A 22,778-nucleotide genomic window follows, 5' to 3' on the forward strand; every position below is an offset into this window, starting at 1 on the left:
ATAAGGCCATGGCGAGCCCAACATCATGGCTACACAAGTGGAAGTACTGCTGCTGCATTAGTTTGGTAGTGAGTGATCCATGTCGACAATCATGTGCTACGTACGTTATGGACCTACTATAATACTCCTATGCACATTGTTTAATGTCTTCAAAAAAGTGTTTGGGTGGGCGTTAGATTGAGTGCTTGACCGTCACCGGTTGCTATGTGGCAGCCGCGTACATTATTGCGAGCGGCACCGGCTAGCTTATACGTCCAACAACCAAGGAACATCCACGTACTTACGAGCCACGACCAGGTCTTATCTTTTGAACCATGTGTCCAAATCACAAATCGTTTCCACCGTTGTGTTTATCACGTCGTGTTCTCCACAACTAGATTTCAGGTTCATATGCTTTGACGGATTTCTTTTACAGACAAAGTATGTGGCGATGCCATGGGCATGAAAGGCGGGCTACCACTTGCTAAAACGGGGAGGTTGGCATTATTTTGATGTGCCGCCGGCTAGCCATACATATATCAGAGGAACCACGGGAGCTACATCGATCCTGACTACTACATGCAGAAGTGCAGATCATTGCCGTCAAAGGCAAAAAGATCTGGAGATGTTTAACAGTTCGCTGGCTAATAGTGCCTCACGTTGATGACCATGCATCATCATGTAATTGTCCTAGTGACTAGTGTTGTGTTAGGTTTTGATGAAAAGAAAAAACTACTCCCTTCAATCCCATATTAAAGCTGTACTAATTGTGAGTCGGTCAGAGAAAGTACCATTTTTAACCTAACTTACGTATTCTTTAGGTAGGAGAAAGACTTGCAGTTGCATCATGTGAGGAGAAAACAGTATTATTTTTACTAAATGACCCTTTCAAAAACTTAATCCGTTCACTAACCACTCTTAATGCTTATTTGGGAATCTGACCCCCCCCCCCCCCCCCCCTATATATACCAAATCGTTTGACTCGCTCATACACGCAATGTGTCCAAAATGTTTGGCTACATCAAGTGTATGAGTGTAGTCAAACGGTTTGGTGCAGCTATAAGACGATTTATCATCTGAATGTGTGAGTGACTCACACATATATTATAGTCAAATGATTCGGCTATTTGGTTACATTACCTATATGAGTGTGTAGCCAAACGATTTGGCATATATATCGAGGGCCCGATTAAAAAATAAATTGAAGTTTTTGGAAGGGTCATTTAGTACAAACAATGTGAGCAAACAGCCAAACTCTTGTGCAGTACGTGTGACTCCTGCTGCTCCAAGCATGCATGCACGTACGATTTCACGTAAAGCAACCGCTGCCCTGTCTGGGCGCAGGCAAGACACCTCACTTCAGGCGAAGTATCTGCAAGCTTTTTTTTGGCTCAGGTGCCTGTCAGGTCTCCTTCATGGGTGCAAGACTGTCCAATAGTCCATCCACGAGGGCCCAAGAGGACATATTACATCCATCCTGATTTATTGGTCCCCTTTATATTTTGTGCTAAATTTTGATACATTTAAATAACAAAATGTTAATGCATCTCATCAGAATTTTATATCATTGGGTTTGTATTAGAACATAGTTTCTAGTTATATTACTTTTGCTACGTATAATTTATATTTTATTAGATAAAATCATGATCAAAATATTACCCTAAATACAAGGAGGTCTAGTAAATTAGGACGGAGGTAGCACGTCGTGCGATCAAATAGCTCGTCCAAACTATTAGCAAAACTAATTAAGAATGATGTGGCATCAAGCGCCAATATAAATAGGGGACACGCCGTCCCAGAGATGCAAATCAGCTTTTCAAGGAACCAACAAATTAATTAAGTTTTAATGAAGGCTAGTTGGACCATATAATAATACTAGTAGTGTTACGTTCGATTGCAGAGAACCGCATATGCATGTTGGCACATAATAAGAAAACCTAAACAAAATAGTACTCCTGGTACTACTCCTATATACCAGTCAATTCCTCCCGATGAAGCCCTAAAGACCGTGCCCTGGCCAGACACACTTCAAGTTTCCACGCAGTTCAACACTATACATTCGACTGCGCAGTGCTCTTGGCCTCTTGCAAGACAGTGCTAATTTATTAGCACATGATGGGATTTGTTTTGGTGCTAGCTTCATCTTATTTCTAGTTAATTTAACTCCAGTCGCATTATATTCCACTCGTTGTTGCACTATTGTTGATCCGAAAACCCGGACTACATGGATGTGTTTGCTACCAGACATGAATGAATTTGTTCGTGGAGGTACCACACCTAAATGACACACCTCACTTCAGGCACAGTATCTGCAAGCTTTTTCTGGCCCAGGTGCCTGTCAGGTCTCCATCACGGGTGCAAGACTGTCCGATAGTCCATCCACTATGCCCCAAGAGGACATGTACCACGGACTATCTCCGTCCTGGTTTATTGGCCCCTTCTGTTTTTTCTGCTAAATTTTGATAGTTTTAACTAACAAAATGTTAATGCATCTCACCAAAAAATTATATTGTTGGGTTCGTATTTGAACATAGTTTCTAATTATATTACTTTTTCTATGTATAACTTATATTTTATTAGATAACATGTGGTCAAAATATGACCCTAAATACGAGGAGGACTAATAAATCAGGACGGAGGTAGCATATTGTGCGATCAAATAGTTCGTCCGAACTATTAGCAAAACTAATTAAGAATGATGTAGCATAAAGCGCCAATATAAATAGGGCCACGCCTTCTCAGAGATGCAAATCAGCTTTTCAAGGGACAAACAAAGTAATTAAGTTTTAATGAAGACTAGTTGGACAAAATATAATAATAATAGTAGTGTTACGTCCGATTGCAGAGAACCGCATATGCATGTCGGCACATAATAAGAAAATCTAAACATGACCTAAAGTTGATGCGTCGCACACACAAAAGTGTGCTCCTGGTACTACTCCTATATGCCTCCACACTCCTATATGCCAGTCAATTCCTTCTGATGAAGCCCTAAAGACCATGCCCTGGCCAGACACACTTCAAGTTTCCACGTAGTTCAACAGTACATTCGACTATGCAGTGCTCTTGGCCTCTTGCAAGAAAGTGCTAATTTATTAGCACATGATGGGATTTGTTTTGGTGTTAGCTTCATCTTATTTCTAGTTAGTTTAACTCCAGTCGCAATATATTCCACTCATTGTTGCTTCATTGTTGATCCGAAAACAGGGACCACATGGATGTGTTTGCTACCAAACATGAATGAATTTGTTCGTGGAGGTACCACACCTAAATGACATAACAGATTTAGGGAACCTCGGTACACGGGAATCCACTTCCTAAATAAAATTAGCAAAAATATAGTTATAATTTATCATAAGTTAAAGAAACAAATTAACACATGCTCATTTCTGATATGTTTGAGCTGAATATGTACGGTTTCCTTGGTTAAGGTGAATACACCTGAACCCATGATCACTCCTGTATTTTGCTCTAAAAGGACATCAAACTGCTAGCCTCATCCAGATGCCTAAGTGAAACATGTAAAAAAGAGTTTAACAAGGTGAAATCACATAAAGTTGCAGGATGATGCTCTATTGATTGTTTTACCACCCATTAGACGTGACGGATCACTGAAGTATATGAGAGATTGAGTTGGGAAATCGCCTGAGAAGGGCATACCTCTAGAGGATTATTTCGCTAGCCCGCCCAGGTTTTGATTGTCTCTCGCGGGGTTTTCCACGAACTGCCAAACACTGTATCCAGCGGAGGAAGCTCCTTTTGGCAGTTGCCTTTGGTCGTGTCTCACATCAGATAGTTGAACGGCCGGAGTCATGTGCAACATGCCATCAGGTGAAAGCTTCATTTGTTAACATATCATCAATATACAGACCAACATAGAGAGCTCAAATAGCTAAACATCTTCATGTCCGTGTGGCACATAAAGGGGTCAGAACAAGAAGGCGTAGAGACGAGCAGTGTTTTTCCCACAAGAGGTCCTTGGAATATAACAATTCAGAGGAAGATCTGTACATGCTCAAAATTATTGTGCATGTACAACAAAATATAGTATTACATCTGAATAAATTGAATAACTAGTTATATTTCGCGAAATTGAAAATTAATATACAAGCATGACGTTGGATATGTTCCATTTTGGAAAGAAATCGTAATTTCTCATCCTTATTGATCTCTGGCATGGCACCATGCAGCAGAAAGACGAAGAAAGGCATTGCTTTTCGAAATCAAGAGTGAGAAACCCTTGAGATATACATGGGGGACAAGTCATGCTCATACTACAGTATATAGAGCAAATTAACTCATTGCAGGAAACTAGCAGTGTACAAACCTTATAGAGATTGCCAATGGAGCTAGCTAGCCCCGTACGTGTTGTACGACATACACAGGAGCTAGAGCTAATTAAAGCTTGAGGCTAAGATCAAGCTTTTGGAGCTTGCCGTCGTCGTCATCATCATCAAGGTACGCCGTTGCGGTGGCTGGCGCCGGGGCACGAGGGTGGTCAGGGAGATAGAGGTGGGCGTTCCAGGTGCCGACGACCTTCTCCTTGCGGTGCGCGTTCTGGTGGCCCCCTAGCGCCTGCGACTTGAGGAATTTCCTCTCGCAGAAGAGGCAAGAAAAGAGTCTCGATCTCCCGCTCCCACCACCACGGCGGCGGCAGCGGCTAGAAGGAAGAACAGCCATAGAAGACATGGGGGCCAGCGTGAGAGACAGGTCTATAGGAGCTGCTGCAGCTGCAGGGGGATCGTGAGCATCCATGGACTTGTTGGAAAAGATGGTGAGGCGAGGAAGTGTAAGCTTCTGGCGGCGGCCGGTGGCGACGGAGTTTTATAGGGAGCTGGTGGCCATGAAAGGAAGCAGACCACATGCTAAATCTGGGAGCCCAATAATAGTTGGCAGCGAGTGCCCCATCCTGTCTACGGGCAACTACAAAGGAACACATATCCACAATGATCACACGTCATGGCTATATCATGGCTACAAGATGTAATTTATACGCCATCAGGTTATTGGTTATCCTTTTCTTGGAAAAGATAACCGGGGGAGCCACCTGAACTATATTCCCACTAGACCAAATATTAAGGCTGGTTGAAAGGTTACTACTCCGGGCATCTAATGCCCGCACTAACGGGGCAGGGCATGGTTAAGTGTCAGTGGAGAGTGAAGAAAAAAAAGCGGACATTATAAAGAGCGAACGTGTCCGCTCTTGCTTGAGCATGCAATGCAACATGAACCGTTGATCCGGTAGTGGTTGGTCCTGATCTTGCAAGCACGAATCAATGTGTTCGGATACTTTCTAGACACTCATATAGGTGACGCGTCATGGGCTCGTCCGCACCGAGTCCATACGAGTGGGTATCTCTACTACCACCTTGTCTTCTCCTACATATGAATTTCTCTCTAGCCTACACATAGCAAGCTCAAGTCTGAGCTCTGATGGTGGAGGTTTATTGGGAGGAGCGAGGCAGGAAAGGAAATACGCCACTTGCTAAATCTGGAGCTAGCCTCATTAGCTATTGCAAGTGGCACTAACGTCGAACGCCCAACACGGGCGCCCGTGCTTCCCGTGAGCCATGGCCAGCCACGAAGGAACACGTAGGGAGGAACGGCAGGGCAAGCCCAGGGTTGGAGGGCATCGAACGATCATGGCTACAGAAGTGGAAGTACTAATGCTGCATTAGTTTGGTAGTGAGGGATCCATGTCGACCATCATGTGCTACGCACGTTATGGACCTACTATAATGGTACCCACATTGTTTTATGTCTTGAAAAAGGTGTTTGTGGGGCAGTTGACCGTCTATAGTACTCATGTATGCCAGACACCGGTTGCTATGTGTGGCAGCCAGGGACACCATCGCGAGCGGCACCAGCTAGCTTACGTCCAGCCACCAAGGAACACACACGTATATATGAGGCAGCCAAAAGGACAACCAGGTCTTTTGAACAATGTGTCCAAATCACAAATCGTTTCCAGCATTGTGTTTCTCTTCGTCGTGTTCTTCGAAACTAGATCACAGGTTTGTAGGTTTTGGTGGGTTTCTTTTACAGACAAATATGTGCTTTCAACTAGTAGTAACTCATGGTTTCAAACCTTACTAACCCGTGCTTTCAGGTAAACTAACTTGTGCTTTTTGCAGGGTGCGTGCTAACCACGCAGGACATGGATGCAGATCTATGATGGCTACAGAGGCAGTAGCAGTTCGGTAGTGATATATCCCTGTCGATCAACATGCGTTATTGAGCTACTCCTTTTTGCAAAGCTACTCGGAGCAAAATTCAGCAAAGTCAAACAGAAAACATGCGAGTAGTGCACGTAAACTAACAATGATAAAAAGAAGATGCCTCCACACATATAGTTGAATGCGCACACATACGCTCTAGCTAGTTTGATACGAGGAGAAGAAAAACACATGGGCGTGCATTCGCAGTTTGACACTAGAGAATGCTAGCTAGCTAGCTAGAGCCTGAGGCTAAGATCAAGCTGCTGCTGCTGCTCGTGGTCATCGAGCGTGCTAGCGGGCATACGCGCGGGCGGCCTGGTCGCTGGTAGCATGGACGTCGCAGTGGCCGGCTGGTTGTAGTGGGCCGCCGCCGCCGCGGGGAGGTAGAGATGGGCGTTCCAGCTACCGGTGGCTCTCTCCTTCTTGTGCGCGTTCTGGTGCCCCCCCAGCGCCTGCGACTTGAGGAAGGTCTTGTCACAGAAGAGGCACGAGAAGAGCCTCCCACCAGCATGGCTATGGTCGTCGCTGCCGGCGCCTGTAGAAGAAGGAAGAACAACATCTGCTGCAGCCCAAGAAGAGGAGGAAGGTGGTGATGGTGATGGTGGCAGTGGCACAGGGGCCAGTGTTAGAGATAGGTCCGGAGAAGCAGCAGTTGCCGCCACCACCGCAGGAGAAGCTGCTTCCAGAGGAGAAGAATGGCCGTCCGGCCGGACGATACCTCCACCTTCCTCCATGAAAGTGGTGTGGAGCTATGCAGTGGGTTTTGACTGGCCAAGTTTGTTAGCTGCCATGAAAGGAAGCCTACAACTTCCTAAATGTGGGAGTCGCATTATTGCAAGCAGCACGGCTGGCCCCACCTTCTGTAGCGCGCTAATAACAAAGGACCTTGGACTTTTGAGGTCCAGCATGCCTACAGCGGTTAAAGTAGTTTTGGTAGTAGTGATCCTTGTCGACCATCAGATCTCATCATGCGTTATTCATAGGGTCGTGGACTCACAAACAAAATCTAGTGGGGTAGATCTCGCCAAAATATATGTAGGCAAGCAAAAAACAACTATCGTGGACTGTGTGTGTGTGTAGCCAGCAAGGTAAAATTCCTTGGTCCATCGGAGTTGAAGTTCCATTTTATTTCAAGATTTTCGATGATGTTCATTTAGTGTGAGATGATGTTCAATTTTTCAGTTGGTTTTATTTTAATTTTCTGTTTTTATAAGGGAGTTTTTTTCAGGGCTTGTGCTAATTAATAGGAGTACATGGTATCTGACCTTTTTTCACACCAAAAAAAAAACTCTTTGCTGATTAATTCGGCTCCATGCGCACATTTGTATTAGCTTGTATTCGTAGACTAGACTGAACAACGAACCTTAGCGTCAAAGCAAGATACGAAGTACATAGCGATGCCGTGGGCATGAAAGGCAGGCTACCACTTGCTAAATTAGGGAGGCTGCCATTATTGTGATGTGATTGGGAGCTAGCTCGATCGTGGCTACTGCATGCATTTCTACATATCAGCAGAAGTGCAGATCATTGCCGTCAAAGGGAAAAAGATCTGGAAATCTTTAACAGTTCGCTGCGCTGGCTAGTAGAGTAATTCTCGTAGTGACTAGTGTTGCGTTTGGATGGAAAGAAATAAGTAGGAGTACAATTTATTAATCTAACTCCCATTCTATTTAGGTAGGAGAAAGACTTCAAGTTGCATCATGTGGGAGCAAACAGTATTATTTGTACTAAATGACCCTTTCAGAAACTTAATCCGTTCACTGACCTCTTTAAGAACTTATTTGCAAATCTGGCCTCCCTATATACCCAAAATTTATAACTGTAGTCAAACGATTTGGCGTGACTATAAAGCGGCTTATTATTGTCTGGCTATTTGGCTATATTACCTATATGAGTGTGTCAAAATGTTTGGCGTATATATCAAGGTGTCAGATTCCTAATAATTTTTCAAGGGATCAGTCGTGACCCTGTGTAGGTGTTGCCAAGACACACCTCACATCAGGCGCAGGTATATCTCCAAGCTTTTTTGGCTCAGGTGCCTGTCAGGTCTCCATCACGGCACAACTACATAAGGGCCTGAGACAAGGCGATCCGATGTCACCTGTTCTGTTCAACATAGTAGTCGACATGTTGATGATTCTAATAGGAAGGGCTAAGGATGCTGGCAGGGGCGGAGTTACAGGGTGGCCAGGGTGGGTCGCGGCCCACCCTGGGATTTTGACCCGGCCTATATACCTATACCTGTAGAGATGGGCCAGAGAAGAAAAAAAACGGCCCAGCAACACTTTAACCTAAAACCAAAAAACACCTCTCGCTCGTAGCGAGACACCACGCACGCACGCGAGACCCTCTGCGCGATACCCAGCCGCCGGCCGCCCCGTCCCCGCCACTGCCTGCATCGTCGGTCGCCGCCCTTGCCGGCCTCTCAACAGCCATGAGGCTCCTCCGCTCCTGCCTCCCCATTGCGCCTTCGGCCTGCCAATCGCTCGGCGCGAGCCGCACCAGCAACCCACCATCCCAGGCTGAGATCCTGCCCTGTCCCAGCCGCCTGGCGCCCCTGCAAGCGGGCCGCAGCCGCCTAGTCCACACTATGGCACTCGGCTCGGCCTGATTTGAGGTACCGTTCATCCACTCCCCAATTACCCAATCTTTTACTTAGGGCTTGCTTGCTATTTTTTTGTGTTGTGCACTGGACAGTACAAATACATAAACTGATGAAGATGAACCGATGAACAAACACCTAATTAAGCATATTATTTCTATTCAGTTGTGTCATTATGAATTTATGATTGACAACGAGTATATTCTTATTGTAGGATTATTGAAGGATGAAGACGACTGGAGATATTGCAGAACTTTTTCACCAACATGTTTCAGTCAAGAACAAGTTGAGAAATAATTTGGATGATATTCTTTTGGATGGTTGCCTTGTCACATTATTGGGATGGATGCTTTTTTCCGAGGTGAATGATGATGATATAGTGAATATATTCATGGCTATGCAAAAGCGTAGGCCGGAAACATAGTCTTCTTTCACTTCTCAAGGTATGTACTATGTACTATGTAAGCTTCTTTTATGCAAAATTGAGACTTGAATGAGAATTTTAGTGTGTTTATAAGACCATATTGATCTATTTATGTGATACCCGCAATTAGTTAAAATGTTTACATGTGATAGTTGTTCTCAAAAAAAAATTGAAGGTGGACCACCCTGCTGTCAAATGCTAGTTCCGCCACTAGATGCTGGTCAAGTAGGCGGCCTGGTTCCTCATCTAGTTGATGGAGGTGTGTCTATCCTACAGTACGCCGATAATACTATCATCTTCATAGAGCATGACTTGGCAAAAGCGAGAAACATGAAGCTGGTGTTATGCTTATTCGAACAATTGATCGGGTTAAAGATTAACTTCCATAAAAGTGAATTGTTCTGTTTTGGAAGAGCTAAAGAGGAACAAGATGCTTACAAACAATTGTTCGGGTGCGAACTGGGGGCTTTACCTTTCACATATTTGGGTATACCAATTCACCATCGTAAGCTGAAGAACAGAGAATAGAAGTGCATTGAGAATCGATTTGAGAAGAAAGTGAGCTGCTGGAAGGGCAAGCTGATGTCATACGGAGGTCGACTAATTCGCATTAATTCGGTTCTCACGAGTATGCCCATGTTGCTCTTGTCCTTTTTCGAGGTGCCAGTTGGAGTTCGGAAAAAGGCTGGACTTCTATCGTTCCCGCTTCTTCTGGCAGAGTGATGAACTTAAGAGAAAATACAGACTTGCTAAATGGGATATTATTTGTCGACCGAAAGACCAAGGGGGTCTAGGTATCAAAAATATTGAGGTGAAGAACATATTTCTTCTCAGCAAGTGGCTGTACAAGTTATCTGTAGAGACGGAGGCCACATGGGCGCATATTCTGCGTAATACGTACCTTCACTCCAAAACATTGTCCCAGATGACAGTGAGGTCGACGGACTTGCCTTTTTGGAAAGGAATGATGAGAGTTAAATCAGTTTTTTCAATAGGACAAAGTTTATAGTCAGAAACGGTACCTCTACGAGATTCTGGGAGGATACATGGCTAGGAGAAACACCCCTTGTGCTTCAATATCATTCACTTTATAGCACTATTCAACGAAGAGATGCTTACGTTGCGACAGTACTTCAGTCCACTCCTCTCAATATTCACTTCAGGAGGACACTAGCCGGAAACCGTTGGGAAGTCTGGCTCCATCTTGTGAGAAGACTGATGGATGTTCAACTTTCTCAACAGCCTAATCAGTTGTGCTAGAAGCTAACTAGGAATGGAGAGTTTACGGTTAAATCCATGTATCTGGATGTTATCAACTCTGGCTCTATTCCTAGTTCGAAACATGTTTGGAAAGTCAAAGTATCTTTGTAAGTTAAAGTGTTTATGTGGTTTGTACATAAACAAGTCATTTTAACTAAGGACAACTTGGCAAAATGCAACTGGACTGGATCTACAAGATGTAGTTTTTGTGATCGGGATGAATTCATCAAACACCTCTTTCTTGACTGCCCGTTGGCAAAAAAATTATGGCAGATGGTTCACATAGCCTTTAATATTACTCCTCCGAATACTATCAACAAGTTATTTGGGACGTGGCTTGACGGGATAAATTCCGAAACAGCGAGGCACATTCGTGTAGGAGTATGTGCTTTATTATGGGCAGTCTGGAACTGCAGAAATGATTTGGTCTTTAACAGAACAATAAATACTCATTTTTTGCAGGTTATCTTCCGAGCCACTGCGTTGATCCGTATGTGGTCGCTACTCACTTCGACGGAGGCTAGGGAGCGTATGGTTACTGGATCTATCCGATGGGAGATGGTAGCACAGGCTATTTTCAACCGGTTTGGATGACGGTTACGTAATAGGATAGGCAATTAGTTTTCCTATCTTTCTTATGCCAGCCGGTTGTGGCTTTACTTTTACTTTTTTGCTCTTTGTGAGCATTTTTTGTTCTTTTGTTTGAGACATCAAGACCTGTGTTGAACTTATTTGCTTATTAATAAATGTGGCCGTATGCATCGTTCTGATGCAGAGGCCGGGGAGCTCCCCCTATTCAAAAAAAATCATTGCACAACTAGAAAAACTATATCATAAAGTGCGAATAAGAATGATGTGGCATAAAACGCCAATATAATTACTCCTCCGTCCTATAATATAAGATGTGTTTTTGCAAGCTGTTTTAGATTGCAAAAATGTCCTATATTAATCTTATATTATGGGACTGAGTAGTAGGAGCCACGCCCTTTCAGAGACACCAGTATGATTGGCTAGACTCCTCCAGGTGTGAGAGATGCAAATCAGCTTTTTGAGGGATCAACAACGTAATTAAGTGTTAATGAACGCTAGTTGGACAAAAATATAGTAATAATAGTAGTAGTGTTGCGTCCGAGTGCTGATAGCCACACATGCATGTCGACACATAATTTGAAAAACTAAAAATGACCTAAAGTAGATGCGTACCATATGCGAGAATTGTGCCTCCACACTCTGGCCAGTCAATTCCTCCTGAAACCCTAAAGATCATGCCTCGGCATGCCAAGACTGGCCAGACACACACTTCAAGTTTCCACTGTCCAGTACTCTTGGTCTCTTGCAAGAAAGTGCTAATTTATTAGCACATGATATGGGATTTGTTTTGGTGTTAGCTTCATCTTATTTCTAGTAAATTTAACTCCAGCAGCCATATATTTACTTTTTTTTTCTTTTCCTCGAGTAGCCATATATTTACTTGTTACCTTATTATTGTTCCAAAAAAGGGGACCTTATGTATGTGTTTGCTACTCCCTCAGTTCATGTTTATAAGACCACCTCTTATTTTAAGCTAAAGTTTCACCATAGATTTAACTAATAAAAATATTAATTATACGTCACAAAATAATATTGTGAGAAAGCTCTTCGCCCGAGAAAGGGCACACTTCTAGAGGATTGTCTCTTGCGGTATTTTCCACAAACCGCAAAAAACTGTATCCATCGGAGGCAGCTCATTTCGCAAGCCGCGTTTACAAAACAAACCATGCACATATGTGTTGGTTAGAAACTTAATCATGTGGACTTCTGTGAATAAAAACGAAGATTAGTGACATATTTGAAAATGAGAAGGTGAATCATGTCAAAAAGAGAGAAACAAGGTGAGGTGGCACAAAGCAGCAGTATAATTCTCTATCGATGTTTTACAACATATACAGTAGGGTGCGGCGGTGCCAGCCTTTTTTGAGCGGAGGCAGGTATGATACAGTAGTACATTACATGCCATCTCTAGGGACTGAATACTTTATGTGTAGTTTTTACCACTTGTTAGATGTGAAGGGTCACTGGAAAAGTGAAAAAAAAATATGAGAGATGATCGGGGGACCCGTCCGAGAAAGAGCATATCTCTAGAGGATGATTTTGCTGGCTTGCCAGAGATATGATTGTCTCATGCTGTTTTACCACAACAAATTGCAAAAGACGGTATCCATCAGAGGTGGCTCATTTCAGCAGCCGCCTTCAGTCGTGTTTCAACTCAGGCAGTTGAACCGCCAGAGAGAGATGCAACAGAGGATACCGCAAATGATTAACTTGTTGACTTATCTCGAGCACGTCAATATACAAAGCAATATGAACAATGAATGCTCAAATAGCTAAACAAATTTATGTTCATATGGCACATCAAATGTGATTCAGAGAAAGAAGGCGTAGAGATGAGCTATGTTTTTTCCCGTCACAGATCCCTGGAATATAACAATTCCGAAGAAACTCTCTGCATGCTCACAATTAATATTCATATATGGCTAAATTGAATATTACTTCTAAATAAACTGAAAAACTAGTTATATTTTGCAAAACTGAAAATCAATATACAGTGCAGTCGTCCATGCATGCAGCACCAAGACGAAGAAAGTCATTGATTTTCGCAACTAAGAATGAGAAAATCCTTGAGATTTCATACATGGGGGACAAGGCGTGCATGCATAGAGGAAATTATTTCATTACGAAACTAGCAGTGCACGTAGTACTATACTGTCGCGTACACACGAGCTAGAGCTAATCAAAGCTTGAGGTTAAGATCAAGCTCCTGCAGCTTGTGGTCTTCGTTGTCATTAAGGCGCGCCGTTGCAGTGGTCAGCGCGGGGTCACCATGATGGTCAGGGAGGTAGAGGTGCGCGTTCCAGCTGCCGACAACCCTCTCCTTCCTGTGTGCATTCTGGTGGCCTCCTAGCGCCTGCGACTTGAAGAACTTCCTCTCGCAGAATAGGCAAGAGAAGAGCCTCGATGCCGTGCCCCTGCGACCGCGGCGGCGACTGCCACCGCCAGAAGGATGAGCAGCCCAAGGAGACATGGGGGCCAGCGTGAGAGACAGGTCCAGGGGAGCAGCTGCTCCTGAAGAGGGATCTTGAGCCTCCATGCACTAATCGGAGAAGATGGTGATACGAGGAGGTGTGAGCTCTTAGTGGCGGCCGGTGGAGACTGAGTTTTATAGTGGAGTGGTGGCCATGAATGGAAGCAGATCACTTGCTAAATCTGGGAGACCGCTAATTATTGGCAGTGGGTGCCCCCTCCGGTCTACGGGAAGCTACCAGGGAGCACATATACCCACATGGACATTCATTGGCTACATCATGGCTACAAGATGTAATTTACACTCCATATGTTATTGAGTATTTTTCTTGGAAAAGCCAACCGGGGCAACCTAACTATATTCCCACTATAACAGAAATTAAGGTTGGATCAAAGGTAACGACTATACAATTAACTACCAAGCGCTTAAACCCCATACTGACGGGTTTCACATCAGTTACCATCACTGGAAAAAATAGAGCACAAACCACCCATCACGACCCACTCGCTCATGGCTATTCGCTCGGGAAGGAAACAAACGCGAATGAAAGAGGATTGTCAGATCAGAAATGGACCGCATCCGTTTGATACTTTTGCAAAAATAGTCTGGTGTGCCATATATACAAAATGCCTGAAATAAAAAAATGCCTGCAGTAAGTAAAAGGATCAAAAAAAATTATAATATTGCACAAAACCTGCACTATTACGTATATAATTTTATAGGGACTAGCTAGGGGAAAATGATGTATGTTTTTAACATTGGCATGAATTAGGAAAATAATAACGTTGTAGATGGACCATCGAGCCACACTATCATGTCCGAGGCACACACAGGAGACAAGTCCCACCGTGTGCATGAGTCAGACCACCGTTAAGACAACCACCGGACAAAGTAAGACATGCGAGTAGAGCCGACAAACTTGCATGCACGTGTGGCAACGTAAGATAACAACATATATGCAGTGGGTTCAGACTTGAGAGTGGCGAGGTTTGATAGCTGCCTTGAAAGGAAGCCTAGCACTACCTAAATGCAGCAAGGCGGGAGGCATTATAGCAAGCATATAAAGTGGGCCCTAACGGGTGTAGAGTAGCTAAGAACGACAAAGGAATTCGAGGTCGTCCAGCATGTTTACAGCAATAAAGCAGTTTGGTACTCCCTCTGTAAACTAATATAAGAGCGTTTAGATCACTAAAATAGTAATCTAGACGCTCTTATATTAGTTTACGGAGGGAGTAGTAGTGATCCTTGTCGACCATCAATTTCTTATTGTGCTTTATTCACAAGGGTGAACCCACAAAGCAACTCTAGTGGGGGCAAGCTAAGATATTAGCTCTGAATCAGTTTATTTCTAATAAACTTGTTGGCGAGTTTTTCAAGCTGCTGAATGTTACCATTCCGAATTATCGGTGAGCTAAATTTTGGCTTCCAACCAGTCATGCATGCTCTTGATCCAGTTTGTAGCATGCAAACATGTGTCAAGCGACCGAGATGGCCTTGGGATTGAGGTCTGGGCTGTTCAGGCTATGTCCTAGTAGCGTCCCGTGGACGACTGAATGTGCCAAGCGAGCCACGGGATGAGGTCAAATCAACGAATCCTTGTAGGCAGAGGAGAGCTCATGCCGGTAGGCAGTGACATGAGAGGCTGCTGGAATAAGGCGAGAGAAGTGATGACAAAAAAAGAGGCATATTATGATCATGACACCGTATAATTTTCACTTGGAATCCTGGCCATTGTCGACATGATCTCTCTAGAACTCCCAAGTGAGGGTATAGTGCACCTTTTAATGGTAGATCTACTAAATTTGTTTTACACAGGAAACTTATGGGATGAGGCGGAGAAGTATGGTTAAAATAACCTGGGAACACTAAGTGAAATTCAGTTACGTCTTTGTCAAATTCGTAAGCCTATTTTTGGTAAGCTTAGGATTACTGAGTTAATTACCATTTTGTTGACTAATTCAGCTCCATGCACACGTTTGTACGAGCTTGTACTATTATTTTTGCTGATTTTCATACTCTTTGCTGATTTGTTTTATACTTGGAATAGACTTTCGTCCCACTTTATAGATAAAGCAACAACCATGTCTGCTGAAGTCATTCTACTAATATGATAAACATAGAAAGAGGTCTATAAAGACAACAACACAAAACAGCTTAGCCACAAAACAAGCCTAAAAGCAAAAGAAAGAAAGAAAGAAAACACAACTCTGCAAAACCAAAAGTATCAACTACTAGGGGACACCTGTGAGCTGGGGGCAACTATTAAAAGACGATGCCAAACATAGATGTCTTACATATTCGAAGAGATGGTCCATCGTCATCTAGCTAAGTGAGCTGGTTGATCCAGGTGTGTGAGCTAGCGCGGGCTCTACTGTGTGGGTTTATATTGTATAGATAGATAGGGGAATTGAATAGGAGTAGGTGGTGATGCCATGGGCGTGAAAGGAAGACTAGCACTTGATAAATCTGTCGGGTAGCAATACATATATCATAGGAGAACCTCGTCCTTAGCTACATCTATCCGTGGCTACAGATCTGCAGATCATTGCCGCCAAAAGAGAAAAGGATGTGGAGATCATTAGCAGTTTGGTGGCTAGTGATGTGTGTTGACAACCATGCATCATCGCATTTATTTTAAAAGATAGTCAGAAATAAATTCATGAAAAAGCGAGTAGCAGTGCCAAGTCTAGGACTTAAATCATGGGCTGGTTCCATCACAAGGATCAATTGTCAGTTCGCGCATCATTGGATTATTGGGCTTGCTAATACTAGTATATTATTGTGTGTCCGTGTATGTTAGCTACATGTTTTGATGAATGCGTCCTTGACTCTACTTGTAGCATGTTTACGTAACTAGTAATAATGTACGTGCAATGCACGTTTATATTAGGTTGGATATTAGTTGCACGTTATATTAGGTAAGATATATCCGTTGCACGTTAGTATTTGATAAGATATAAAGTGCTTTTTCGCGAGAATGATAGGATATTAATTACATGGCAGATTTCATGGGACAGCGTTGAGTCAAAATGTGTTTATAACCAATGGCAGTGGTGGGTAATTAAAGCGTTAAACGTGTTTGGTGCTCAACATTGAAGCGATTTAAACCGCTAGATAACATGATTTGACGGTCGAGATGGTTTGGATCTGCTTCTTTGGGTCTTTTTATATTGGTATAGATATAGATACTTCGTGACATGAAAAAAAAACTTTCATTTTTACGTAATACTTCATGACATGAAAGTGTCCGTGTGCGAAAGACATTGAACAGAAAAACAAATGCCATCCCAAAAACTCATAATTAGCGAGTAAGCATTCAGGAAGGGCAATAGGCTAATTAAGTGCCAATGGTGCACTAGTACATAATTAGCGAATAACCTTTTTGTGGCAGTTTTACCACCCGTTAGATGTGATTGGTCATGGAAGCCGATATTTAGATACATTACAACCGCGCACTATTCCAGCCCTCTCACACATTTGAAGATTTTGGCCGTCAGATTAAGAATCTGGGTCATCTTGGCCGTCCGATGCTCAGTTTCGCGCTAACTGGGCCGCTGTCCTAAGGGGCTCCTACTCCGATGGAAAAAACGGTGGCCTCTGGTTAATCGGGCTTGTTTACACTCGGAGCCCATTCAACCCCATGAAGCCCGCAAACACGTCCCCTCTCCTTTCGTCTATCTCTATCCCCGACCTCCCCTCGCCGCCGCCGCCATTGCCAGTGTAGACGCCAACCTCCAGCCACGGCGTTCCTCTCTCACCCGAGCGAAGAAGGCACCCCCTTGACCTCGCCTCTGACCATACCCTAGTGCGTCGCCGCCGCCGCTGCCACTGTCGACGCCAACCTCGAGCCACGAGATCCCTCTCTCGACCGAGCGACAAAGGCACCACCGATGGCGGGTACACGTCGGACACGCACGAGGATCCGGAAGACCGCAAGCACAAGAAGGAGATGGTGGACGAGTTGCCGCCGCAGGCCTGGTCCAGCTTATTTCTACGCCAGGTTTGAACTTCTCGGTTGCCCCGTTGCTGGATCCTACCTCGGTCGAGCACCCGGCAAGCAAGGTACGCTCGTACGTCATATGATCTTTGGGCGCGATCGAAATAACATCGATCACTTGCTGATGGAGGCACGGCCGGTCAAGGTGTCCACAATGGTAGCATGTGGATGTGTATGCCCATTGCCCCGACCCCTCCTACACGTGCACCTCTGCAGCGATCTAAAGGAATGGACCTTGCTAACCTGCCGTGGCACTCTACAACTACCATATATCCAATTTCTTTCTGTTGAGGTGGCGCTTTAGCCTTTGCACTTGAACTGTTTGATGAATTGCCGATATGATGTGAGTGTTCACCAGATATGATGTGAAAAATATGATATCTTTGGGTATTTATCCTCCTAAATATTCAGATATTCTAACCCTGTAATCCTCACTGCTCACAACTAGACGTAGCTTTCTGATGTATCTTTTGGATTTGGTCGATGTCAATCAGATATCAGGACGTTTGTGAGGACATATATTTCCGATACCAAGTGTAGCAAAAAGTATGATGTTTCTGTTCTCCAAATAATTGATTACCAACTCATTATACAGTTGCAGATTGGTCAATAATTATGTAAGAGCTGGGTGTTTTGATTGAAAGTATACTGGGGATGTAGTGAAGTTTTTTTTTCTTTCCCTCTCCCCAGCATTTTGATCTTCGATATATGCTATATCTCGCTCTACTTCTTTCATGCATTATAAGAAACATGTGGCAGTGGACATGTTTAAGAAAAAAAAAGAATACGGCAGTGGAGATCAGTAGATCTAATTTTCTATGCTGTGCAAAATGTGTCCATTCTCTAATGTAAGGCCAACTTTCGCTTCTAGGATGTTTTTCCTTGGCTGCTGTATCTATTTCTAATTTTTTGCAAATTCAATATCTTCATACTAATTCACTGGTTTCATGATTGGCTCCTCACTAAGTTATCACCGGTTCTATGTTTTTTTCTCATGTATGTACATTGTGTTCATAACTGAAATCCCCTTTCCATGACGGAAGCTGATTCCAGATTTTTTACTTCCTTCAAATTAAATGAAATATATTTTCTGTCAAGCTCAATCATTTATTTTGTGAGCTATTTAGGCCATCCTTATTCTGATTAAGCCAGACATTTTGTGAGTTACTTCTATGTAATGGTACAGGATCTTTTCTCTGAGCTGGATGACCTGAAGCGATGCTTGATTCGGTATAGTTGAAGCGGCACGTTTACAGGACATATGCATCTCTTTTCACTTTACATATGTTAAGTTATATTTGGATGGTGTGGTGTTGTTGCAGCGTTGAGGAAAAATAACAGGTTGTAACATATGAAAATAACCAATACTCCTAGAATTCCAGCTTATAGAGGCTATGGTAGAAACGTTGAGAGGTATGTCTGCTAGCTGCATTAGTTATTTTATAAATTGAGTGGGCAGAAATTTGGAGATTCCTGCGTTCTTTCTATGGGCCATCCCTTCATTGGTCTGGCCTATTTTATCCAGGACTACCAAGTTAAGAGTATTTAGACATTGTTTTGTTTCGTTGAGTAAATTGGTCTTGTGAATCTAAATCTGTGTGTTTGTTTGACTAATGCAGGTGCATTTCCTCAAGCATATTGGCTGGTCACCCGAGCCTAATTGACAAATTATTCAACCTATTCATGGATCAGGCAAAATATTCCATTCATAATAAATGTATTTGGTTTGCTTTCAGTTTATTGATTTTAACAAGCTTCGGAATACAATAGTTACGTTACGTCAGTTGTTAGCTTTTTACATCTTCACAGATAGGTCAGTTATTAGCTTTTTACATATTCACAAATAACTGGTGATACCTTGCAGGCTATTTAAGCGAAAAAAACATGCATGCATCATGACCGGCTCGAGGTGGTTGGAGGTTATTTAATTTAGGTCAAACAGTTCCGACTTCAACTATTTGGTTTGGGAACTATATATATACGTACTCTCGCTGCTAGGAATAGCAGGCACCATGATATTCTCAGTTTTCTTTATTCTTGCCGAGCTTTACATCACAGCGACAAAGACATGCATGCATCATGACCGGCTCAAGCTGGTTGGGCGATTAGATACAGTGTTGTCACACTATTGTTGGGTATTTTTTCAGTGCCTCATATTTGATGAAGGGGATTACATGTATTCTCTCAAAAAATGACAAGTTTATAGGTGTAGTTTTCAATATGTGCTAATGATGCTTATGAGACGAAAACCCATATTTGTATGTCTCCATCTCCGGACTATGGGAATCCTTCCGGGTAAAAGAGGTTTCACATCCGTTTGTTAGAATTGAATTTGTTTCATTTTAGTGCAAAAAACAGCCGGTAGCTCAACCTGGCTGCTGAATGACTTAGAAAATATGTCATTGTGTTATTTGATTATTTGTAATTCAGAGTCTGTCCTTAAATTTTTTGGGAATTAGTTGTGTGTGTTTCATGCCATCATATATTTATGGAATTCCTATTATTCTATCGAAAAAATGAACGGGCGCGGCAACGCGCGCCTATCATGATCTAGTATTAGGCATGATTAGGGAAACTACTCCAGAAATGCCATAACTAGCAGCTTGTTAATCTCGCAAATCAAAGATGTGATTGTCTAAGGCGTTCTTCCACAAACTGTCAACAAATGTATCCATCAGAGGCATCTCATTTCAGCAGCCGCCTTTGGTCTGGTATAATCTCCGATGATTGAACTGCTAGAGACATATGGGGCATATGATGAATGCTTAATTTGTCGACATATTGTCAATATACGAAGCAATATAGTCAATAAATGTTCAAATAGCTAAACATATTCATGTTCATATGGCACATCAAAGGGGATGTGGAAAGAAGGCATATAGAAGAGCCATGGATTTTTCTCGCGAGAGGTCCCTAGAATATACAGTTCATAAAAAAATCTCTGCACGCTCAAAATTAGTATAGGTGTTGGACAAAAAATACAGTATTACATCTGAATAAATTGCATCACTAGTTATAGTTCACTAGATTGAAAATTAGTATACATGCATGTTAATGGAAATGTCCAGTTTACTGGTTGTTTGGATAATGTGTAACTAAAACCAATTTTACCAAAACCCATTGATAAGTTTTCTTTAATGGAAACCAGCTTTGCTAAAAAAATGTTAGGGAATCACTCGTATAAAAAATTGTTTGGATTCGCAAGAGAGGACGGATGTGGTTTTGTATACATGAGGTGGGCACATAGGAAAAACGCACCAGCCTAGGAATTATTACGTATAATTCTCATCCTTATAGATCGCTGGCATGGCACCGTGCACCAGAACGACGAAGACATTAATTGCTTTTTGAAGCTAGGAATGAGATAAGCCTTTAGATTTCATACATGAGATGACAAGTAGTGTACGGACCGCATAGCAGTGGCTAGTGGAGCTAAGCTTGCCCCATGCATACTGATCGAGCTAGAGCTCATTAAAGCTTGAGGCTAAGATCAAGCTTCTGGTGCTTGTCGTCATCGTCGTCAAGACGCTTGGTCCTGGTGTCCGGCGCTGCGGCGTGACGATGGTCAGAGAGGTAGAGGTGGGTGTTCCAGGTGCCGACGACTCTCTCCTTCCGGTGAGCGTTCTGGTGACCCCCTAGGGCCTGCGACTTGAGGAACTTCCTCTCACAGAAGAGGCAAGAGAAGAGCCACGATCTTGCGCCCCCTCTGCGACGGCCGCCGCCGCTAGGAAGAACAGCCAAATTATACATGGGGGACAGCGTGAGGGACAAGTCTAGAGGAGCAGCTGCAGCTGCAGGGGGAGCCTGAGCGGCCATGCAGTTGTCGGAGAAGATGGTGTGACGAGGTGTGAGCTCTCAATGGCGGCCGGTGGCAACTGGGTTTTATAGGGGGCTGGTGGCCATGAAAGGAAGCAGTCCACTTGCTAAATCTGGGAGCCCATTATGATAGCGGGTTATTGAGTATTTTTAGTCCCCCGTTTCCCGCCCTTTTTATTCCCCCTCCTGTCTATGGGCAGCTACCAAATTAAAGAAGACGTATAACCACAAGGACATCTATTGGCTACATCATGGCTAGAAGATGTAATGTAATTTACACGCCATCAGGTTATTGAGTATTTTTTTTCTTGGAAAAGCCAACCGGGGGAGCCACCTGAACCATATTCCCACTAGACAAAATATTAGGGCCAGATCAAAGGTTAGTACTCCGGGGGTCTAAACCCAGAACTAACGGGTCGGTGCATGGTTAAGTATCAGTGGAGACTAAATAACGGAAGTTATAAAGAGCAAACATGCCTGCTCTTGCTTCAGCACGTGACGCCACATGAACCATTGATTGGGTGCTCAGTCCCGATCTCGCAAGCGCGACTCAATATGTTCGGCCAATCTTTACACACTCATATAGGTGACACGCGCGCCATGGGCTCGTCCGCACCGAGTCCACACGAGTGGATATTTTTAGTCACTGACACCGGGATACTTGCATATCTACCAGCTTGGCTTCTCCTACAAATGGATTTCACTCTCTAGCCTACACATAGCAAGCTCAAGTCTAAGCTCTGATGATGGACGTCTTTATAGGGTGAAGCGAGGCAAGGAAAGGAAATGTTCCACATGCTAAATCTGGGAGCTATCCGCGTTAGTTATTGCGAGTGGCACTAACGTCGAATGGCCTGCTCCCGTGAGCCATGGCCAGCCAGGGAGGAACACGTAGGGAGGAACGGCAGGGCGAGCCCAGGGTCGGAGGGCATCGATCAATCATGACTACAGAAGTGGAAGTACTGCTGCATTAGTTTAGTAGTAATGAGTGAAAATACCATCATCACTATGTTGAACCCCATTTCTCCTGGACCAACATAAACTTGGACACCTGTCGGGAGCAAAAGATATCACCTTCTCCATGAAAGGAAGCCGGCCACTTGCTAGATCTGGGAGACGCACTACTGCAAGCGGCCCTAGCTAATGACCAATATGGGTGGGCTCACCCCGGCTATTGCCAAACCACGCAGGTAGATCAATCATGGCTACAGAGTTAGTAACAGTTGGCAGTGATTTATTCATATATCCTTGTCGATCAACATGCGTTATTGAGCTACTCCTTTTTGCAAAGCTACTCGGGGCAAAATTGAGAAAAGTCAAACAGAAAACATGGGAGTAGAGCACGTTATTTAACAACAATAAAAAAAATATGGACACTCAAGCTAGTTGATATAAGAAGAAAAACCTACGGACATCCTAGA

At 43.5% G+C, this 22,778-nt stretch overlaps 1 protein-coding gene across 1 annotated transcript; it reads right to left on the bottom strand.

Moving 5' to 3' along the window:
- Positions 1-6,407: 6,407 nt before the first annotated feature.
- LOC125542202 (uncharacterized) lies at positions 6,408-7,041 on the bottom strand. Its single transcript, XM_048705154.2, has one exon. It carries the CDS (start codon positions 6,929-6,931, stop codon positions 6,434-6,436), a length of 498 nt encoding a protein of 165 aa, XP_048561111.2. The 5' UTR covers positions 6,932-7,041; the 3' UTR covers positions 6,408-6,433.
- Positions 7,042-22,778: the final 15,737 nt, after the last annotated feature.

The sequence above is a fragment of the Triticum urartu genome, chromosome 3A, assembly GCF_056163025.1.
Source record: "Triticum urartu cultivar PI428250 chromosome 3A, HENAU_Tu73, whole genome shotgun sequence".
Lineage (NCBI taxonomy): Eukaryota > Viridiplantae > Streptophyta > Magnoliopsida > Poales > Poaceae > Triticum > Triticum urartu.